Source organism: Crocodylus siamensis, chromosome 9, assembly GCF_052110815.1.
Source record: "Crocodylus siamensis isolate JL-2025a chromosome 9, ASM5211081v1, whole genome shotgun sequence".
In the NCBI taxonomy this organism is placed as follows: domain Eukaryota; kingdom Metazoa; phylum Chordata; order Crocodylia; family Crocodylidae; genus Crocodylus; species Crocodylus siamensis.
In genome coordinates, this window is record NC_143403.1 from 28,624,774 (window position 1) to 28,647,821 (window position 23,048).

The 23,048-nt window shown below is 43.3% G+C and overlaps 1 protein-coding gene across 5 annotated transcripts; it reads right to left on the reverse strand.

The window, feature by feature from the left end:
- Nucleotides 1-597: 597 nt before the first annotated feature.
- On the reverse strand, nucleotides 598-21,357 carry AKTIP (AKT interacting protein). Of its 5 annotated transcripts, none has more exons than XM_090063266.1 (10): nucleotides 20,050-21,357; nucleotides 13,852-13,961; nucleotides 9,522-9,727; nucleotides 7,716-7,780; nucleotides 7,534-7,634; nucleotides 5,688-5,776; nucleotides 5,513-5,611; nucleotides 5,140-5,247; nucleotides 4,277-4,337; nucleotides 598-1,543 (listed from the first exon to the last, which is right to left on the reverse strand). In XM_090063266.1, the coding sequence occupies exons 2-10, from the start codon at nucleotides 13,891-13,893 to the stop codon at nucleotides 1,433-1,435; spliced, it is 882 nt and encodes a 293-aa protein (XP_089919392.1). In that variant the 5' UTR covers nucleotides 13,894-13,961; nucleotides 20,050-21,357; the 3' UTR covers nucleotides 598-1,432. The 5 variants fall into 5 exon arrangements, with proteins under 5 accessions (XP_089919392.1, XP_089919393.1, XP_089919390.1 ...); XM_090063267.1 differs by lacking the exon at nucleotides 20,050-21,357 and adding an exon at nucleotides 19,809-20,003 and having other exon boundaries at nucleotides 598-1,540; XM_090063264.1 differs by lacking the exon at nucleotides 20,050-21,357 and adding an exon at nucleotides 19,809-20,001.
- Between the last annotated feature and the right edge of the window lie 1,691 nt (nucleotides 21,358-23,048).

Genomic DNA, 23,048 nt, shown 5'->3' on the forward strand with positions numbered 1-23,048 from the left:
GGGTGGGCAATTTGTTTTTCCAAAGCGTCACATTTCTGCATTTAAAAAGTAACCTTCTGAAGTGGCAAGCACAGTAGTCAGCTGTGTTTCAGTCCTTTTGAGCCATACGTCGGGGACTAGAACAGCAGATGGAGGACCTTAGAAACCCCAATTCCAGCTGACTTTCCACACTGAATCAGGCATGGAAACAAGCCAACAGGAAGCTTTCATGTGCAAGGAACTCTGGGTATGCGCTGGTACAAAGGTAGTTGCTGCCCTTAGGGCAGTCTGAGTAACAGCATTATCATGGAAGTTTAAAAACAACGGTGTATTTGAGAGGAATGAACAAACTAACACCACTTCTACACTTTCCTCAGCATGGGTGTGGCTGGCAGATTGAACAACCTACTATACATAGTCAGATCTTTTGGCTACAACGCACAAGAAAGCTCCTTCAATTTGAAGCCTTTGTTAGCAGAGGACTGAGGGCTACCTTCAAAACACTGAACTAAGTATGTACTAAGAATCATTTAGACACGAACAAGTAGACTAATATTTTCATAAATACTTAGTCTTTAAGTCTAGTGTTTAGTGAACAGAAAAAAAAAAGGGACAATGAAGAGGTCACCATGATTTTTTAATTTTTTTAAGATGTCACTATTAAACACACATTAGTCAAACTAGTTTAGTAATCCCTGCTGCATAAATTCGAGAATAAGATTTTATTAGATAAAAAACACCTCATTAAAAGCTTTTTTAGCCTTTGCAATAAAAACCTAGTAAGCCTACCACTGCTCTCATTTTGTCAGACTAATGTGCATTTTAGTGACGTATTTTTGAAGTTAATAATGCACTATATACTGAGTACCAACTCAGCCTTGCCTTCCTTGAAAGTGCTAGAGGGAGTCATTTGACCAGCTATTTACAAATTTCAAATGCTAATGTATTTACAATAGAAACCAATGTATTTAAAACCATTAAATATATAGTGTTTAACTCTGCTATTAGTTTACATGAACACAGCTTACCTCTGGCACCAGTTTTTCCTGCTAATTTTTCTGCCAGCATTTTAGAAATTCAAAAATGCTATTCCTGGAGAGGCAAAAAAGAAAAGCTTAAAAAGAAAACCAACCCAAAGCCTCCAGGCATTTTAGCACCCTGAAGAGTTACCCACCCCAGAGAGTTTTCTAAGAGAAGCACTGTAGTATTCAGCGATACTTCCGAACTCCAGGCTGCCTTTAAAACTAATGTATATGTAAAACATTAAGAGTCAAAGCACTCCACTGAGTAGATTTACTGGAGTCACTGCTGTCATTCAGATTATGAATCCATGATCAGGAAAGAACACACAAAAAAAAAAAAAAGAAAAAAAAAAGTCACTGCTTTGCTGCGTCTCTCTCCATTACATTCCCTCCACCCGCATGAAGTGTTTGTGCATCAATGTCCATAAACACTAGGTAGGCATCATCTTCTCTTCTTTGCTGAAAGGCTGAACTGAACCAGGCTTTACCCATGACAGGCCAGACACATGCATGCTTTTGCAGTGCTGATCTTCTGACTTCTTCTAAGGAGGAAAAAAATTAAGCATCAGACCTATATGAATGATCAAAAGGTGGTTTTTATAACAAACTGTGCAAGACTTGCATAAACCCCTAAACCAAAAATCCAAATACCAGGAAGATAAAGATCTCATATTATGCCCAGCCCAAGTTTCTGAGATAGAAGCACTAGTTTAAAAGTGATAACTGCATAATGCAATAATGATGGCAACTTTCAGATGGCAAGCCACATCTGCTAGTTCTACATGTGGCGCAAGGTACCATTAAAAAGATCAATGCCTCTGTTCAATCTCTCCTCATCTACTCCACAGCTAATACACCTACCTGCATTTAAACGCTCTATTCCCAGTGCCCTCCCACCTGGCATTTGCCTGATACTATTGTCAAGAGCAGGTGGTGTTGATAACTTTAATTTTATTAAGCTATGGCTCAGGAAACTGAGTCACCAATCGGGTGGCACTACTCATTTGAACTGAGCTTTACTGAAGAGTTCTACACCAGAGCATCTTGCTTAAAATGCAAGAGAATCTCCCAGTGCAGACAGAATCCCAAACCTTAACTAATCCTAGCAATGCTAAACATTATTATGATGGACCTGACATTCATGAATGAGTATCAAGGCCATTTAACAACAAATTAGTAGTCCAAATATATATTACTGGGAATTGGAAAGGACCAAGTTGAAAATAACAGAACTTTAGGAGTATTAACAAAGCAGCAGCAGCAGCAGCTATGGGCAAAATGCTAAATTAAATTTCAGATGCCTCAAACAGAAAAAAAGGGGAAGGAATCAGGGTGCAGATTTCTGCATACAAGGCTGTATCTCTGGCCACCCCACTTTATACTAGCAGTTCGGAATGAGTACTACACAATAAAAGGCCAATCTTTATGCCAACTGCATCATATCCGAACTCAATACACCAGTTCTGGTGCACGTATTGACACTACTGGGCCAGGGACTGGCCAAAGTCCATCACAACCAAAAATGCTAATCAGTGGGGATTGTTAGGTGATCCAAGTGGGAGTTAACTGTAACTTAGTGACATGTCTGGACTTTTTTTTTTTCCAGAAGACTGCCTAGGTTTTTCAGAAAGTGGACCAGGTGATACTTATCCTGCATGAGGTTTGCATTCTCGCACACTTTATACTGGGACATACCTGTCCTCATGTCCAGATTTCTGATGTAGCCAAGTGTTTCCCATTTTAAAGTTTGGGGTTTGGTTTTGTTTTATTATCCTCTGAAATCCATTACATCTTAACCAAACTATCATATCAGTAGCTCTTTGGTCTAGGGCAAAAATATACTTTAAATATTGTATACAGACTTAATAAACTTCTTTAAAATCATACTCTGCTCTAAGATGTTCACACAAGGTAGATCTCTGCTCTCAAATACAAGACTTCCTGTCTTCTACCAATGAAGCACTATCTTGGCAAGTAGAATACAGGAATCCATTTAAGGGTAAAACAGACTTTTAAACCCTTCCTGGCGAAGTGAAGGATAAGATGGCAAGCTACCACGGTAGTTAGATGCATCGTAGTGGAAGAGAACATGATAACAATCTAAACATCCCTGGGCAATCTCTTGGCCTACAGATCACTGCAGCAACACAAAGAGAGACAGCTTGATCTTTTTAAGTCTTCAACGTGAAAGTCAGAATCCAGACGGAGAGATTTATCAAGTCATCCTCCTATGGACATTAAGACTAGACAAGGGCCATCTCCTTCCAACATCTGTTCCATCTTATAGGCAGCTAGAAATTGACATGTTCTGTGTGGAGCCAGCACCACTTACTTGGCCTTTTTAAAAAGAGTCTGTTTAGGCCAGAGACTATGCAAGCACACCATGCTTGAGACAACAGAGCCTGCCAGAGCCACAAGGAAAGCAGTATAACAGTCAATGGCTGGTACAAGGTACTGTGAACCTGCTTCATTGTCCAGCTGCCAGCACAGGAACTCATGGTACTCTGCGAGCAGGTTACTTCAGCACCTCAAGCCAGTCTCATAGTTGGTTCCCATTCAGGGGTCAGGTTAAAAGCTTCTGATCAGAAGGATGGAAAATTTGGGAGAAAGGTCCCATTAAAGTCCCCCTTCCCTGGATCAGGCATTTGTTTTAACCTTCCTGGAGGGTGCAAAACACCTGCCTGTATTCCCTGGCTTTTTGTAAGTGTTTTTTATGCCCAGAAAATATGAAATTAGCTAACATTTTATCAGACAATTCAGATGGGTAGTTGAGAAGACGACAAGCACATTCAAATACTAGAAGTCTAACTATCAAGATCCATAGGTGTCAGTATCTGCTTGAGCAGAAGAGCCATGGGTCACGAAGCATGACGTAGAATAAGACAGCTAGGGTGATACCTAGGGAATTTCCAATATTCAGTGGTTCCCTACAACCAACTGGGTACCCCTCTCCTGTTTTAGCAAAGCACATCACTCCTCCCAGCAAAGGTCACTAGAAATCAAGTTTCTCTTAATGAAAAGTAGTGAGGAAGTTGACACTAGATAACAGAGTAATAATGAGGTAGACTGATACTGACTGGCTCCAATCACTTGACTTTACAGAATGAATATAAAAGCTAGCGTGCTCAGAGTCTGCAGAAGTAAATCCTAAGTGTTGGAGTTACTGGTGGCTCACCACCTGAGAATTAGGATATTTAATTTAGATGGGTTCCTCTGCACTGCCTTATACATCCAATTGTACTGTAGCAAAAATAGGTTAGACGGTGTCTACATACTTTTTGAGTCAACATCTTTTCTCTAGCTTCATCATGTATAGCTGGATTCCATGGAGAGAAGCTACAGGAGAAAGGAGAAGCATTATAAAAGCTTATGCAGGTGAAATTAGTGTAAAATAATTTCTAAACTAGATAGGAGTCAGTGACACAAATCATCCAAACTCTGTTGAGCACATCAAGGGTGCATTCTACACTATAGAATGGCATCTTATAGGTTTAATCTACTTGGCAACAAGCACATGGATGCATTTTTCTGCCAATATTGACACCAATAACTTGTTCATTTAGCACCCAGCTAATTCCTAACAGTACTAACTTCCCAACCCAAATGCTCAACACATCTGTAGAAACTGAAGCCATCATAAAAATATGGCCACTGCAGCAGTTCAAGCCACATGTATGCCTATTCAACTTGACACAACTGAAAGCAAGGTTCATTTTAAAAAGGTACCTTATTTAAAAGGTGAAGGAACACTTCAGTTACTGCAGTTACACCAACCTTTTGTTGCTGTGACCCTAAATTAGCCACCAACAGGACCTCCTGACCTGGCACTGTGGGGGCTGCTGGCAGTGGAGTGCAGCTGCAACCCACCCACCACTACCAGGCGGCCATGTGCATGAGTGTATGTATGTGTGGGCCCTTCGTGACTCTGATTTGGGTCATGCCCAGAGGTTGAGAACCAATGCATTACTGAATACACAAGGTGAGAACACAATAATCATAATAAACTTACAGAAACAAGTCTGAGTCATTAAACCAGAAGTAACTGCCAAATTAGTACCCATTCAAAAGTTATAGCAGGGCTGTTTTTGAATCTAACAGTCAAACATATGGACTTTGTTATAATTGATTTGCTACTCACATAATTGCATAGGGATCTTCTATTTTAGGCTGGTCAAATAAGTGACTGCTGCATAGTTTGACACTGTCTACAACCTTACTTTTGAACAGTTGAATGTCTTTCTCGTATCTAGAAAAGAAACCAGTTTTAACACTTCATATAACATTAGCAAGGTTGCAAGCTATTTCTAGTCTTCAGATGAGTCAACCAGAAGAACTATGGCTTAGGCTTAGATGCTCACAACCAGCTAACAAGTTGTACAAAGAAATAAATACAGTAAGTACTTCACACCTTGTCACAAATGTTTGGTTCTTTTAAAAATCTTATTTTGTCTATGTAAATAGACTGTTAGTCTGTAAACTATTCATAGTCCAGATAAGTTGAGGACACTTACAGCACTGCAGCCTCTGGATTCAAAGGACTTGTTGTATCAATCTTGTAGAAGACCCTACGAGCATACATTAGTACTTGCCATATGTGATTATGGTTCCGCCTAAATGAAGAATACAGCATTAGTGTGGCGTCATCTTCAATAAATCAAAAGACTATATGTCTACTTCAATACTGACCTCCATTTTGCAAATGCTCTTTTCACATCCAGTTCACCCGAGAGGGGATCTACTAGTGGATGAAAGACTGGTAGATCAAAAACCAAGCGCTGCAGTAGAGGGGGGAAAGAAAAGTTCCAAGTCATTTTACAGAAGTCAAAATCTAGCTGTAAATTCACTTATTGATAAAAACAAGCATTTATAGCTATGCATCTCATGGCTAGCCCACAGTTAAGAATTTGGGCATGAGTAAAAAGAGACATCTTAAGAGTCGCTTGTGATAGAAAGCCATTTTTTATTTTTGTCAGAAGTTATGCTTAACATTTCTCTAGTCTTACTCAAGACATTTCCATTTTATTCTGAATGTTCAACAGCATGGCCTTTGGCCAATCCCACTTCAAGGTTATGGCTTTTATACTTTTTCCTGTCTAAATCCCTGTAAGATGACTATTAGTTTTGATAGGAAAATGATTTCAAACACCAAAGGTGGCATACATATATAGATACTGGCATAAAGCATGCCATTAAGTTTTGACATTACTTGATGTTTCCCCACTGATACTGTCCCTGTAAAAGGGACATTAAAGCTCCCTGTAAAAGACTATCAAGTGAACTGGTTGCTTTCAGCATTTAGTGACTGCTGTTTTCAGCCAAGATAGGATCAGAATCAGAATTATTTTTCTAGAAACTTGGACAAACTCCCTTAGTTTGCTCCAAAAGCAGCTAAACAAACTGATTTCTCGGGAATGGACAAAGTATTCTAGTACATACCTAGGTGTGGTCATGCGGTACGTGCTGCTGTAAACATCTGCAGCCACACATACCGCACAGTCCATTGTTCTCCGTACCGCAAGGGCATGCTGCTTGAGCATGCGCTGCACCAGGTTTTTTGACCCCCCAAATACCCAGGGGTCAAAAAAACCCACAAAACAACAAAAACAGAGCAACGCACACTTGGCCAGCACTCACTGCTGAAAAGAGGAGCTGGCCCGCCCAGAGCCAGGCTCCACTGCCTGCCAGGCTCCAAGGAGCAGAATCGCTACAGCTGCAACCTCGGGAGGCCCCCAGGTAAAGCTGCTGGCCCCAGTCTCCCTTACCCCACCTGGGACAACTTGCCACATGCCAAAGCATACGTGGCACAGGTATGTTCCTGGGGAACCGAGTATCCATGCACATCTGGACATGCCCTAGTTGTACAAAGGTATGCAAAATAAATATTGCCGTGCCAAAAGGAAACCTGTAAAAGGCTCAGCAGAAAGAAGTTAAGACTCCCTCTTCTCACCCCCGTTTACTTGCAACTTTCCGTTTTATGTGCAACAAATTCATATGCCAGAAATACTGCAGTTTAGTAGAAGGCCAAGCATTGCACTGATATCTTACTACATTATTATTTCTGTGTGTAGTTTTTTTTGTTCATGCTTACAGTTTGGCACTTAATTTACATAATCAAAGCTGTAAAATTAGAGAAACAATACAAGCAATTCCCTTTCAGCTTAAGTAGTGATTAGTTGTCAGCTACTCTAAGAGAGACCTATGCATCCAGTGTTTTGCAATAACCTCTCAGTGAGGCTCAGCAACCAAAATTTAGGGACCAAAAATCACTAGTAGATAAGTGAGTGAGCTACGCATAGTCAACTTCACTCCCTAAGCAGTCTGGGAGGAGTTACTATGAAGAAATGCCTTCTGCAGATCACAAGCAGGGTACAGCAAAAGCTCTAGCCACATAGCAGCAGTGCAGCTTTCACTACCTCAGTGAACTAAGCCAGTTCGACACATTTTCCTCTAACCCCTAAAAAGGAGGGAGTCAAAAAAAAAAAAAAAATTAAATTAAATTAAATTAAACTAAACAGTTAAATAAAACACTTACCGGGCAATCACCATCCGGGTAGTTATCAGGAATATAGACTGTAAATTTAAACACCCCATCCTGGTAGAGTCCATGCCTAATAAATATTACTCCAAACCACACTGCAAGCAAAGAGAATCGTATGAATGGGTACAAGCCACTCAAAAAGATACGATAATTAAAACACCTGCTCTTGAACTTACTTAATGCTGATCGGTAAGAAGGCTGCACATAGACTCCTGGTAACTTCTGCTTTACAACCAAGGTGCTGTAATTAGAATCAGTGTTTAAAATGAATAGCTCCAACAAGGACTGCATTGATCTAATACGATCTGCAGCAGGAGTTAAAAGAAGGCCTTTTTTTGGCAGGGGAGGGAAGAAAAGAAAAAGGGGTCTACTAATATTTTTTAAACGTCCTGCAAATCCCTTGTTAAAAGTTATATGTGCTCAGAGGAGAAAGAACAAGGAACTAAGAAACTGTTTCCCTCCACCCTTTCATTTAAAGGGACATAGACCACATCTACACGAGATGCTAACCGCGCAGTTGTTACTGCACAGTCATTTAGTACTTGCATACACAAGTATTAAATGACTGAACAATAACTAGTGTTACTGTGCAGTAGTGTCCCCATACAGCTTCATGGTGACACTAACTGCACTGTAGCTTATTACTGCTGTGTAGTACAACATTGCATCATGGTTCCAGACGTGCAATACCACTGCACAGTAGTAACAAGCTACTGTCTAGTGAGCATCTTGTGTATACACAGCCACTACTGGACAGTTTACTCCTTTTTATTATAGGATTACTGTAGTTGAAAGTCTAATCTTTGAATATTAAAATGCCAACACGTTTTCAGTTTCTACTTATAGTGAGTGTCTTCAGTTTTTAGGTCTTAAGCTTCTCTTTTAATTGTGTTAAGACAGGCAAATTTTAAAAGCTACACTAACAGAGGCACTTTAGGACAAATGCACTGACTACTACTTGGTAATACCTTAAGGGGGGCAGGGGGGGAAGGAACCCATCCTTAACATACAACTTAGAGATGCTTTTTTAGTCATAAACTATGACTTTACCTGCAAATGAGGTAGTTTTTCCTGCAAGAGATGAAAAGAACAAGAAAGTGTGTGCAAGACAATGCCAACAGGAACAGGCTAAGCCATTTGGTCCAAAGCAAAGAGAAGGAGGCAGGCTGAGCCCCTACCCTACCTGACATTTCTTATCATGCAAGTCTGTGGCATGCTAGCCAAAAAGGTTGGGCTCAACTGATATTAAAAAAAACACTTGTCATTACCATTCTAATACAGAATAAGAGGACTGAGTCTTACTGAAAACAGAAGGCCACTACTGGCCTAGTATCTGCCACGAACGGCATCAGATACAACTAGATCAAACATTATTTGTTACAGAAGCCCTCATAAGTGAAGTGGCTCATTTGCCCTAATGCATCAGCAATTACTTAAAACTGCTTTGGGATACTCAGCAATGTCCTCATAAGATAGACTCATACAGTCAGAGGGGATGGACACCCCCCTCTACACACACACAGTGCAGCTCAGGCAGAAGTTTGCATAACATTCTTAATAGAAAGGGTTTTTGTGGTTTTGGTTTTTTGGTTTGTTTTTACATTTCTATGGTTGAAAGAGGCAGTCCACCTGCTACACTGTATTACCAAAAAGTTACGAAAGAAGTAGAGTCTATTCCAATTAGAGATATATATGCCTTTTTGCTGCTTCCAGAGAAGACGACATTTCCTGGCATTAAAACAGTTTTTGATATCCTGTTAGAATATTAAAGCTCCTCACCTTCTACAGCTATTTACCCCTCTCCAGATGCAAGCAATTTTGTATTCTTTTCTGCATAAGTGATTATGCATATTGTTCTTACAAAGTTCCAAAAAATACAAGAACTATTAGAGCTGTTCCTTACATGTTTTTTTTGGAGCTTAAGGCCAAAAAGGGAAAACTGTAAAATTAAATAAATAAATAAAATTATATATTCAACTTACAATTCTGCCAGGAGGGAGTACTCCAAGTAGAAAGGCCCATAGGAGGCATGTGTTCCATTTGTAGACTGGGAAGAAGGGGCAGGGGAAGCAGGTTTAGTTACTGGCACAGTATTTTTAGGAATAGAAGGCAACTGTTTCTTTGTAGAGGTGCGTGGAGGACTGGTTCTCAGCTCTCCAGTCAAAGTCTTTTCGTCAGCTTCAGGTCTCTGTTACAAAAAGCACATGACACATTTCCACTCAAGTTTGTGCGAGAATCGTAGCACAAGTTTAAAATTTTATAGAACAGACATACACATGCTCCCTCCCACCCCCCAAGTTACACCTGGGATTTAGAGATGCTTTCTTATTTGTTCTTATAAACTCACAGATGATTGATACCAAATTTCCTTCCTTTACAGAATCTGACTTGATTAGAAACAGTTTGTTATTATGAAATCAGAACTCTGCTCAAACTTCAGCCAGCATCTACTAGTTTAGGTCTACAAATTAAAGCAAATCTATAAAAGTCTTCACAATGTTTACTCAAACCTAATACCTGCCTCTAAAACACTAGTTTCAGAATCAGTCAATACTTTGCACCTACCATACTCAGATAAACTGTAACAACTCTCCCAACAGATTTAGTTACACACTGCACAGTGGAGATCTTAGAAGTAGCATAGCAAAGCAGAGGTGAAACAAAGTATTACATTCTGGAGAACGGAGTTGGTGAGGAATGCCTTCCACTTCAGTCTTGTGCTGCTGAGGCAGCCACATCATAACTGCATTGATTATGCTAGCCTGCCCTTAGTGTTTTAGAATCAGAACCAGGTACTGGATGAATTACAGACAGCAGAAACTGTTCATGGAGGTAACATACAGACGTTCTTTAAACAAATGCTTAACAATTTGATACATTAGGCAGCATAATCTACAGTTGGCTATCTGCCCACAAAAGGATCACAAGCAGTCAGGTCCAACATGTCTTGTTAAGAGTTTGAGAAATGGATTAACTGAAAAATATCCAAACAAATACTACCATTATAACTTGCACCACTGCTGGTAATCTGAGACAGAGGACTGAGATTGAGCTTTGTATGAGAATGTATGTCTAAATGGTAGCATAATGCAAAGAGTCATCTCAACTGTGTTATGAACCTATTTACTTATTATTTAGATCTATATCCTGTCCTACATAAAAAGGCTCAAGCCAGCTTACAACAGAAGACAACCCATAAGATAAGAAACAAGAGATTCTTGACATTCCATAACCTTAAAATGGCCACTCCCACCAACCTTCCTGCCAGTACCCTGGCTAGGGACAGAAGTTGCACATAAACTAGTTTAAGTGATCAGAAACCGGTTTAAATCTGTAACACAACAGAAGTTCAGTGTACTTAAACCACTTTCAAAATGGCTGAAAACTGGTTTAAGATAAACCTGGTTGGATAAAATATCAGACTTAACCATTTTAGGTCAAACCAGTTTATGAAGCTTGTCCCAGACCCCTTCCCAGTTCAAGTTGGCTCACAGTTCCCCAGCATCCCAGGATGCTTTGCAGCCCTGGGCTGGGCTGTCTGCTCCAGCCAAGCCTAGCTGTAGCACTCTGGCTAGTTGAGAAAGGGATGGGAGTACCCAAGTGTGGACCCCAAATGGAGTCTGCCTTGGGGGAGGGGGAGAAAGGGGGGACCAGCCCTCACAGGATTTTCCCCTGCTCAAGCAGAGAGGCAGGTATGGCCAGGCCCCATCCAGGGCCAGCATGCTGGGGTAGGGAGCGGGGGGGGGGGGGGGAAGAAGGGGTGGTTTAAACCCACACATTGGCTCACATGGGACCCCAGCCTGGGTCTCCCTGGGAAGTGAGGGTGGGGACAGACTCTGCTTGAGCAGGGAACAGTGTGGGCAAAAGTCTAGCAGGGACTGCCTCCCTCACAGCAGACCCCAGTAGGTTTAAGTCGCCTGCTCCCTCCCCACCTCAGTGTACTGGCCCCGCACCAGGGTGCAGCCATGCTACCTGCTCTTCACTTGAGTGCGAAGTAGGGGCAAAAGCCTGGTAACGGTTCACCCCCTCTCCCCATGCAGGGAACCTGAGGGCAAAATGTCAGGAAGCAGGGGGGGCAAAAACTTGGCAGGGACTGCCCCTCATTGACAGACCCTAGCTGGGGTCTTGTGCAGACCAGATCCCTCTCAGCATGGTTGCTCAGGGCCAGGAGTGAGGATAAGCCTGGCAGCTTCCCCAGCAGACCTGGGCTGGAGCCCCATGTGGGCCAGGGTTTAAAGTCCCCTTCCCAGTGTGCTGGTCCCAGGCTGGGGCCTGACCACATCCCCACCCCCCCACTTAAAGCAGGAAGAAGGGGGGGAAAAAAGCCTTGGAGAGCTTCTCTCCCAGCTTCCCTCCCTTCCCTTTGGTAGCAAACAGCAGACTGGGAGGCACGCTCTAGCGCCCCCCAGCTTCAGGCCTGAGCCACTGCAGGCATGTGGGCTGCATTTCTGGAATCAAAAGTGACTGTCTGTTGACTTGCTTCTCTGTTCAGTCCAAGCAGTTTAGACTAATCTGCAAAAGTTGAATCAATTCAGCCTCTGGCATTCTGACCGTCTGCATTTAGCCCCTGAGGGCAAACCCTCCCAAATCATACCAGTGTGTTTCCTAATCCCATTCACATATCAGTGTACACAAGACCTCTTCCCATTCATCCCCTCCCAAATAGCTACTCACTCCCATTTCCCTACTTCTCACCCAAGGGAGATCCCTCTCCTCCTACCCCCTCCCCGCAGTGTCCCTTCCAACCCACACCTCTCTCCTACTAGGATCTGTGGCTGTCCCCAAAAGACACACACATCCCTCCCTTTGCTTCCAATAAACACAACACTGAATTCAAAAAACCTAACACAGAAACAAAGAAAGACCTTCTGCCCGTGCCTCCATCCCCAGTGAAGGGCAGTGCCCAAGGGCAACTTCAGGAGTCATCTGGTAGCCTTTTTGTCAATGCTTTAAAGCAACACTTTTGAACTGGTGTGCCAAGGCACGCTGGTGTGCCAGGAGAAGACTCGCACATGTGTTGGCTGTGGGACAAAAAGACCAGCCAAACAGAAGGAAGTTCATCTACTGCATGTGTTGGCTGTGGGGGATGCACTGTTTGCCAGCCTCTGAACAGCTGTGCCATGAAATTTTGCCACAGCCATGAGCTACAATGAGCACAGGGGAAATGCCTTAACAGGTGTACCACAGAAAGGTTGAGAAACACTGCTTTAAAGCACTGTCACCATAAGCACCCAAGTTATTCATAATTTGAAGGATATATACTTATTTCACTAACCTAAATAAAAAGATGTTCTCACCTAAATGGAAGGAAGGCTACACTTAGAAGCACAACACCTGTAGTGATCAGTAATCATGTGCATAAGTTTAGCAATACAGCTCCAGTTTGAGAAGGCATGTTTATCACAAATTAGTCAAATTAATGCAAAATCCATGATAGTAAAACTATGGCATTCCCTAGCATTCTTACTTGACTGACTCCACACTTATGACTTGCATATAAGAGTCCTTTAACAGACAGTTTAGAGAAGAAAAAATCCTCACATCTGTATAAGTCAAGTATTCCTATCTAAATTCTCATTGCTATGGCCATTAGCCACCCTCTGAAGGCTGGAAAGAAAGCAAACTATAAGGTAGGTTTTTGATCCATAGGTACAATTACAATCAGCCACATGAGAAGCAAACTACTGTGACAGCAAGCTATGCTTTTTCTTCCCCAGCAGAGCTGAAGATAGATAGCTGCAAATAGCAGGTTGTAATAATCATTTAAGTAAATGATGTTGATGGGTTTTAAAGGAATCTCTAGTAGGGTGCAAAAGGTTTTTTAAGTTTTACAAGAAAAAGGTCTAGTTACATCTTAACCATTGGTTTAACCCAGAGCATCAATACCATAAAAACTGTAACAAGTTTGGCTAAGAGCAGCAACACAGCTCAAGTTACCAATATCTGTCTCTGAGGTGTTCACAAATTTGAGCTTCATGTAAGGATTCCAAGCTACAAGTAATGTAGACATTATGCTGCAGTAAAAGCAGCACATCAGACACTTTCACCAGAGTGCAATCTTAGCCACAGACTACTGCTACTTCCCATTGTACCTCTAGAATTATCCAGGTTGGACTAAAGGCTTAGTATTTTTATAATCCTCTTAAGGAGATTTCCTTCCCAATTTGGAACCCGTGAGATCCCAATTGTAGTTATTTTATATAGTTATTGGGGTAATTTAAGTTTACATTTGTTTTGCAATACTGTCCAGGGCAGTTTGAAGAGGGATGAACAGCTCTGTAATGAATATGCTCCATTCATTACAATATCTACCTTGCGTGCAGAACTTGTAGACATGCTCCAGAAAGGGTTCATAACGTGTATGCCAAGCAAAGGACAACTTCTCTATGTCTTCAGACTCTCCAATGCAGTCACTCTCTTTCCTTAAAAACAAACAAACAAACAAACAAAACAAAAAACACCAAAAAAACCACAGGATTAGATAATAGAGAGTCTGCATCTTAACAGGCAAGCAACATGTATTTAGGGACATATCTAATAGTTAATTAAAATGAAGTAAATCCAACAGAAGTTTCTACTATAGCAGCAGACAACTTCAACAAGTTTTTAACATTTCCTCTTCATTAAATACAAAAACATTCATTCAGACGCCTCTATTTTTTGTCTGCACTTTTTTTTGCAAGGATGCACATTGTAAAGGACCTGAACTTTTCAAGTAGTTTTCTTACCTTTCTGTTGGACACAGTTCATCCATCAAGTAAGACTGGAGGACCTAATACAGTTTTTTAAAGTTTGAGGTCCAACACTGGATAGCACTCCAATGACTTATTTTATAGCTTAGCCAAGTTTCATCCCTTGTACGTTCTGCTGACTTTGTACGCCCTTTAAGTATGCTAGTTTGGAAATCTTCTGCCATTCCCAGTGAAGGAATGTAGCCACCCATTGTGCTTGCATCATGCACAAGTCATTTTGTTTTCAGCTGTACTGAAAAGCAGCCAGAAATAGACAGGGCAAGAGTACAGAAGTCTCTCTGTAGCTTTTTAAAACAGTTTTTCATTATAAACAGTCATGCTTAGTATTATGAGCAGTCTTAATAGTAAGGACTTCAACCATACTGACAATTTCTTTGTGACATCTACTGCTTGTATCTTTGTCTCTAGAGCTCCCCTCCCCCTGCTAGGCAAGGAACTTTTATCCTCTTTAAAAGAGCCTTGCTATTGTTTGCATAAAAGCTCTCTTCAGCAGCTCCTCTCATCTGGCACAGCCCTTTTCTCCACCTCCTTTTCCAACTCTGCCTCTTTCCATTCTGTTTTTTTCTATTTCTGGCTGCAATACCTAAAGTATTTGGGGACAGTTCATTTCATATAAATCCTTTCAAATAAAATTGTTGAATAACCTTTATGTCAATTTTCTACATCCCATTATTTAATTATTAGCATCCTTGACTACTAGTTAACTACTTCCCTGACCAAGAAGTAGTCATCAGTCAATACTAATGGTATTTCCCCCACTCCAGCCCCCAATCCCAAGCCCTCCACAGTTGCTTGTAAAAGTAACATAAAAAGGAAGGAGCACTCCTAGTTGCACTGGACAGCTTTCTGCAAACCATATTGGTCTCCTCTTAAAACAGTTGTTCAGATTTACCAAAATTGTTTATAAGAGCATTAATACTTGCAGAATTCCCTCCACACTACTGCTGCTCTGATTCTGATGTATAGGTCAGCGTTTCCCAACCAAGGTGCTGTGGCACACTGGTGTGCTGTCAGACACAAACAGGTGTGCTGCAGAGTCTTGTAAGAGTCACAAATAAATAAATAAATGAACGCTCCATCTGAAACAGTCTTGAGGGGCATAGCTCCCAGTGGGGTGGGACTCCAGTCAGTGCCACACACCTCCCCCTCCCACGCCCTGCAGACCGGGGTGCGGGTGGTGACAGCAGCCACATTATTTGTTGGGGGCAGAGCAAGGGGGTGATGTGCCGCAATTTTTTTTTTTATTTATTTATGTAAGTGTGCCATGGGATGGAAGAGGCTGGGAAACAGTGATCTAGGTCATAACCACTAGTTAGGGACATACTTAAGTTGCAGCTAGACAAACGGTTTCTCACAGTCTGCTCATGGCATGTAGAGCTAAGTTTGCAAGTGTTTTGTGGTGGCCTCACTCCTCAGGGGGTGGAGGGACAAGGGGGCGGGTACCATCTTATCTGCTGCTCTTCCTGCTGTCCTGCCAGCTGGTGCCTTCCCCTTCTGCCAGCAAGGGCTGCTGGTGTCCACTGAGGAGCCAGCACTTTTTTATTATGGTTTTTGTTGTTGTTGTTGATTTCAAGGGTATTGCAGACAGTCGTGGATTTCACTGTTTCAAAGGAATCCACGAAACCACAAATTAAGTAGATTAAACCGATAGTTTAAATGCAAAACAGAATTGAAACAAACATTAAGATTTCAAGCCCTTAAACCTCAGCGCCTCGCCTAGTTACACAAAGAGAGCGTGGGTGAGCAATGACACCCTGTAACAGAGGTGGTTACTCCAGGTTTGTCTGAAGTCAGGCAGAAGGCAGGGCAGGATAGCACTTGAGAGATTATCTGGTTCAGAGAGGCATAAGCTTTCATAGGCAATAGCCTACTTTATCAGAATGCTTTTTAACATGCATCATGCATACACCTCCCAGCTAGAGGCCTTACATTAGGCACATTCAGCAGGAAAGTCCTTATAATGCAACCAATGCTACATGCTGAAACAGAAGTACAAATGCTCTCTACTGGGTATACTGCCTACATCTTCTAGGACAGCACTTCAATATTTTTAGGCTCAAGGCACCCCACAAAAAAAATGCCAGCAATTTTTTTGTGGCAAATAACTCAGGAAGACCACAACAGATTCAACATCACAACAGATGTTTTTGACACTAGATTCTCATTTGAAATCTCTGGGTTTGTCTTTTGAATTATACATAGGTGTTCACATACCTAGCAGTATTAATAGCGTTGTGGCATCCTGATCAAGAATCACTGCTCTAGAAGGTGGTTATGCATAGTACATTTTTCAGGATGACACTAGCCAAAATCATGCTTGCAAGCTTGTTATTTTACAGACTCCTGTGTAATGGATCAATAAGAACTGTTTTTACCTCAGCACAAGAGGTATACCGTTTTATCTACAAGAGAAAACCAAAGGTATATTGTTATGCACTGCAAAACCATGAATGAATTCATAGGTCCAGGATGCCTTCTAGGTAGAGTAGAGAGAATAACTGCTAAACAGCTTCTGATGTTCACATTCTACATTATCCCCAATAAGTCCAAAAAAAGCAACATCCTTAATACAAAAGCCTACCTTACAACTACTAGCTTTACTAGCATGCAGAAATGAATACACAAAAATAGGATTACCATTTACTCCTTGCACAAACTGCACATGGAGGAATTTGGACTGCTACTGCATGCAAAATGAAATTTTTACTCAACTCACCGGCTCTTTCAAGCTGGTATCTCTTGCAAGAGCCATTTAAAAAATTCTCTCTCCTTAGCATTTCTACACTGCTTCCCCTACCACCAGCCTTCAGCAAGGATTAGGAAAGACATTTTGGGACATCCAGTCACAGCAGCACCTGGCATACGACAGACCACTGACACAAGATGTCGCAGGTACAAGTTTACAATCCCCCGGTCCTTGGGGAATATACAATAACTACATATGAGGCTCAATATTTTTCAGTCATTCAATTCCCACTTTTACTGCCATTGCTGCAGTAAATTAGCACAGTCCAGTACCTGTGCATGTTTCATAACAGTGAACATAGTAGTTTACATCCAGTCCCAGCTGCCTAAGGTTAATAAGAACCGCATTTTGCAGGCAAGAAAATTAAAGTATTCAAGATTGCCATTCTCGAGTTACACTAATCATATCCCATAACATTATCAAATATACAGTTATCAGGAACCATTTTAATGCCCCTTGTATTCAGCTGCATTAATATAAACAAAGGTAATCCTCCTAGATAGCTCTTAATACCTCACTCAAGGTCTAGACCTTGATAAGCAAGAGCCTCTAGATTTTTGTTGTTTTAAACATGGTTGAAATGCATCACTTTTTCTAATTGAGCTGGCCTGGATTCCAGCACCCAATGCATTTACAATTCATTCTTTGCCGAGGTCTGAAGCAAGCTTACACTATGCCCACCAAAAGACAACCATCACAATAGAGGATCTCATTCTTTTCATTTTTTTTTAATCTAAAACACTACTTATAGCAAGAGACCTAACTTTCTATCTTAATGATACAATCTTGCATTGGCTTTTGTTTTCTTTTTTATATCACACACGTTTTATTTTTAAACAAACAACAAATGAATACAAGGTTGAAAGCCTAGTGCACCAAACTAAGAATCTCTTTCTCCTGGACTCTTAAAGCCGCTTCATTTGCTCCAATAAAACTTTTTAAAACATTCCCAAATAGAAACTCTGCCCCTCGTGTCCAAGATCTCTTCAGATACTCTAGTCATTTTTATTACTGGAAACTACTACAGACAAGTCAAGGCTGGTAAACACAAGTTGCTAAGAAAAAAAAAAAGTCCACAGAATTTGAGCTTCTCTCTATCATGCTTTGACAATGCACCAATTTAAGTCACATTTGACCTTTGATTACTTGACATATATATGGTTTCCCTCTTGTCTACAAGATGCAAAGGTCAGAAGTACGTGTAAGGCTGTAAACAGATGATGCCTTTGTACCACCATAAAAACTGTTATGGCAACAAAAACCAAACGGGGTCCAGGTCCTTTGTCACAGCACAAAGCCCCTATAATTTGTGGCTGCAACACAGGTGGTATGATTTTGTGCTACTACTTTGCAGTCAACATCTGTTTGGTTCAGGATGGGAGAGAACGCAAGCAAACACAGAGCTACCAGCACTCTGCAGCCGTCCCTGGCACATGCTTTCAGGCCTTCATAGGCCCAATCCCACACCCCATCTGGGACACGTATATCAATATTCCAACATGGCCCTGGAGCCAAGGCTGCCACAATCAGCCAATTGGCAGTCCCAGCCCCAACACTGCACTGAAGTTAGCTCAAAACTCCAGGCATGCATCTCGATGAACACAAAAACTCCAGTTTCCCCACTACCAGAGGAGTGCCCAGGGATTCCCCAGGCCCTCCCCTACTAGTGAGAAAAATTCCTCTTCCCATTTGCAAAGGGGGGCCCTCAAGCATTGCCCCACAAAACCAGGCCTTGGCTGCTCCAAGCAGTGACCCTGCAGGACAGTGGGCAACGTCTGGTTCCACCCAAAGAAGGAGATCAGCTGTGCTGACATGACTGATGTGCTTTGTTTTCATACCAATGTCAACCTTGCTGGACTCAAGACGCCCCTTGGAAGAAGCCAGCTTAGTTTTCATTTGATTTTTAATTTTAAAATTATATACGTACATCTATACACACACTCGGATCAACAGTGTTAAAAGCATCCTGCCCTGTGGTGGGCTTTTGGAGCTCTTCATGACAGACAGATAAATCAATCACAGCGAGCTCCAGAAGCCCACCACAGGGCAGGATGCTTGTAGCACTGCCGAGTCCTGTGGGACATGGGGATTTACCTCATTAATCTAAAGATGTTCATGCTGCCTTGCATCCTGCATGATCTGTGAGAGGATCAAGGGCGCCCTGTCAAGAAGGGTCACCACTTTATACCCAAGAGTATCTAGAAGCTCCAGTGCCACTAGCAAAAGAGGCAGCTCGGGAGCAAGCTGCAGAGGCAGGACAGGGGCAGCACGAGGCGGGGGTGGGTGGAAATGCCTCTGACTGGTTCCACTCGTTTGCCAGCCGCATTCCTGTCATGCCCTCCATGCAAGGGCCTCCGCCCCAGGCCCTCAGCCCCACAGCAGGTCCTGCAACACCAGCCCCCCAAGTGTGCAGCCTGAGGAGGGACCGCAGCAAGGTCCGAAGGAGGCCAGGCAGGGGCTCCTCACAGCCAGGCTGCTGTAGGACTGAAGTCCGCTAGACCCTGCCCGGGGCGTCCCGGCTCTGCCAGCTGGGCACCGGGCTCGCACCACCGGCCGCAGCCGCCGCCCCGCGCGACGCACCTGCAGCGGCCGCCCGCAGGTACCAGGCCCTGGCGCTCGCCCCACGAGGACTGCCCGGGCGTCGCTGCCAGCTCTCCGCCCGCTGCGGGGACTGTCCCCCTTCCGGCCACCGTTGCCGCTCCGCGGACGGGGAGAAGGAGGAGGAGGAGGAGGAGGAGCAGCCCCGGAGAATGGGGCGGGGCCCAACTCACCGCTTGTGCTCCCGACCGACAGCGCAGCCGAGCCCCGCCGGCAGCGCCTCCTTTACCGGCCGCGGCCCACCCCGCCGCCGCGCATATCCGCCCGGCAGCCCGCAGCCACTGGCCACCGCATCAGCCAATCACGGACTGGCGCTTCCGGGCAGCGGAGCCACTGCGGCAAGGCCTCAGGACAGCAGCCAATCAGGGCGTCCTGCCCTTTCAGTGACGCAACAGCGAGGCCACAACCTGTTACCTAGGTGCGCTCACGGTGACCATGAGGAACGCTGTGTCTGCGATGGGGATTGGCCGCAGGACCTGTCCGTCTCGGGGTGGAGAGTTCTGGGTGACTGGGATTGTCTGGCGCACCTGCCATTCCCTGAGGGCGGGGCAGATCGTGGGAGCCGAACATCAGAAAGACTCTGATTGGCTGATCTACCTGTCACTCCCGAAGGACACGCCTCTCAGGTTGCTCTCAGGCATTAGTGATTCTGATTGGTTAGCAGGTCCACTGATTCGCAGAGGATCGCTGCGATTCTGCGTGACTGTGATTGGCCAGCAGAACTGTCGCTTCCTGAGGAGAGCTGGGATTGGCTAACAGAATTCTCCCTCGCTCAAGGCAGGACTGTCCCGGTGGACTGGGCTATTGGGGTTTGCCTCACTGGGAGTGGCTGGGCGCTGTCCACTGGTAAAACGCCCTTTCTTCCAAGCTCCGCTCTGCGTCCCTGCCCTGTGTCCTGGCTCTCTGCTGGGCCTAGCTCGAGCTTTCCCGGCTTGGGCTCGAGTGTGCCGGGGTGGCCCGTGGGGCCGGAGCCTGGAAACAGCCTCCATGTCTGACCTTGCCACTGGCCCTGTACGGTGCCCCCACAGCGGGGCTGCCCGCAGTGTTGTTCACATGACAACAAGCCCTCTCGTATTGTGGCATCGCAGCTTGCACCCGCTTTGGATTCCTCTCCACCCAGGTTTTAAAACCAGCTGCCTGGCAGGGGCAGCCACGTTCTCTTCTCACCTCACTTGTGGTAATGGCTTGCTGTAATCTATCTGACCCCTTGTAAGCTCTTCCTTGCATAGGTGTTAAAGACCCTTTTTTCTTTCTAAGGCTCCTGATGTTCCAAAATGATCCTTTGTTCTGCTGTTTGCTGCTCCTGGTAACAAAGCTCCTATTTCAGAGCCCTAGAGGTCATTTTTAATTAATTCCTATGAAGTTACATTGGTTTTGTTTCAATCCTAAACTAAATAATATACAGCCCCAGCCCCCTAGCTTATTACTAAAGCTTCTAGTTTATTTTTTAACTGAAGAAAAATGTGTTGCTTTGCATGTGACAGTGCACCTCACCATCTGCACCCCGTTTTGAAAATCCTAGCTCCACCCCTGGGCACAGTTTTGTTGCATTGGATCTGAGTGAAACTGCTTCACTGTGACCAGCAGCACAGGCCACTGGGCAGGGGAGCACCATCTCTTCAGCTGGTTCAGGAGTTAAGTTTTTAATTTTCTTGGCAATCTGGAAAAATAACAGTTGCTGCCATGGCCATAAGTGTGGAGAGCTGGAAATCACTACTGCCCCATGTGTTGACACTGTCCCCAGTACCCAGCTGCCCCACTACACCGCTGCCTGAGCACCTGATTCACTCAGCATTTAAGTGTAATCATGTTATACTCTTGCAAAATGAGTGTACAAGGCTAATTTGGTAGCATTTTATAAATACGGAATTTGCTTTCCACTGCATTAATTCTTATTTTTAATAACATTCTTCCTTTACAGAAAGAGTGTGATTTATCCTTGTGCTGTATCGTGTAGATTATTTATACTGCTTCACTGTGGGAGGATTTAGGTTATTCTGGAGAAAACAGAAAACATACCTAATAAAATCACAAAAGCAGGCGTCTAATACAGCATACCTTTAACTCTAATGATTTCATTGCTAGAAGCAGTGGGATCCCTCTTTTATACTAGAATTGGACCTTTGAACAGCAACTACAAATTTGGTCAATTGAGTGGTGGTTTTGTGGTGCAGACAAAGATCCATTAGTGGCTAAATTAAAACCACCAGACTCACTTGACTTGTAATCTAAAGCAGATTTGAAAAGAGGTCACTGGAAGCAAAAAACTGCTCTGACAATCCATATTGTTGCCTAGTCTCTGGGAGAGGTTTATTCGAGAAAGAAACTGTAATGTTTCTACTTAAGAACAGAATCCTCCTTTATCATCCTTAAATTGATTTTCAGTTCTAATATACTATATGCAAAAGTTACTACAAGACTTAAGTTAGAGAGCATTCAGCTAAACTACATGGATATTTCATCCAGACAGATCATTTTGACACTTTTTATCAGTGTCGGAGATACTAGTTCAGAAAAAGGTTACTGGACTGTAAATATAAGAAAGCTGGTTAAGAAAGCTTCAAAGGAAAAAAATAGGACAGTTTTCTTTTTTCTAGAATCAGTAAGCTATGAATTATGTTCAATCTTAACCAGTTCAGGAACACTCAGTGGAAAATATAATTAACATTGTCATATAATCTAAGGAACACATGCAACCTGAATATATTCAAGATATTTTATTGGTGATAGTTTTATGAGCCATCAGACTCTTGGCACCTTTGTTAAGCTGCAAACTGATTACGTCACTTAGGTTTTCCAAACATCTCTGATTGATTGTACACATGACAAACTTTAAATAGATCTTTTCCTGACTTAACTGATACAAACCAGCTCTAATATGCAACTATCAGACCCAACTGCACATTACACTTAAGGCATGATTAACCAGTTAGTTATGTCTTAATTGGTCACCTGGCCACACAATTAATGGCATGACAAGAAGAGGAATAAATTCCAAAGTTATTCCACAGAATATGTGTAATAACTGTGTAGCTGCTTCCTATCATGCCATTAATTCAACATGTGGTCAGGGGCCCCTGTGGCTGGGAGCCCTGTCTGCTACTCAGAGCTCCCAGCTGGGGGTGGGCTTATGTGCACCCTCAAGCCTGGCAGCTGCCAACTGATGTGGGCTCCCAGATGCAGGAGCTCTGTGGCTGGGAGCCCCATCAGCTGATAGGACTCCCAGCAACAGGGGCTCCCCATGCATCTGTGTTGCTCATGGTGTCCCAGTGGCAGAGATGTTTTGTGCATCCCCACATCTGAGAGACCCCACCTCACACTGTGTCTCAACTATCCCAGCCACGTCAGCTGCAGTCACCCTGCCATGAGGACACATGGGGCACCCTGACAGTTGGAAGCCCAGGTCAGCTGAG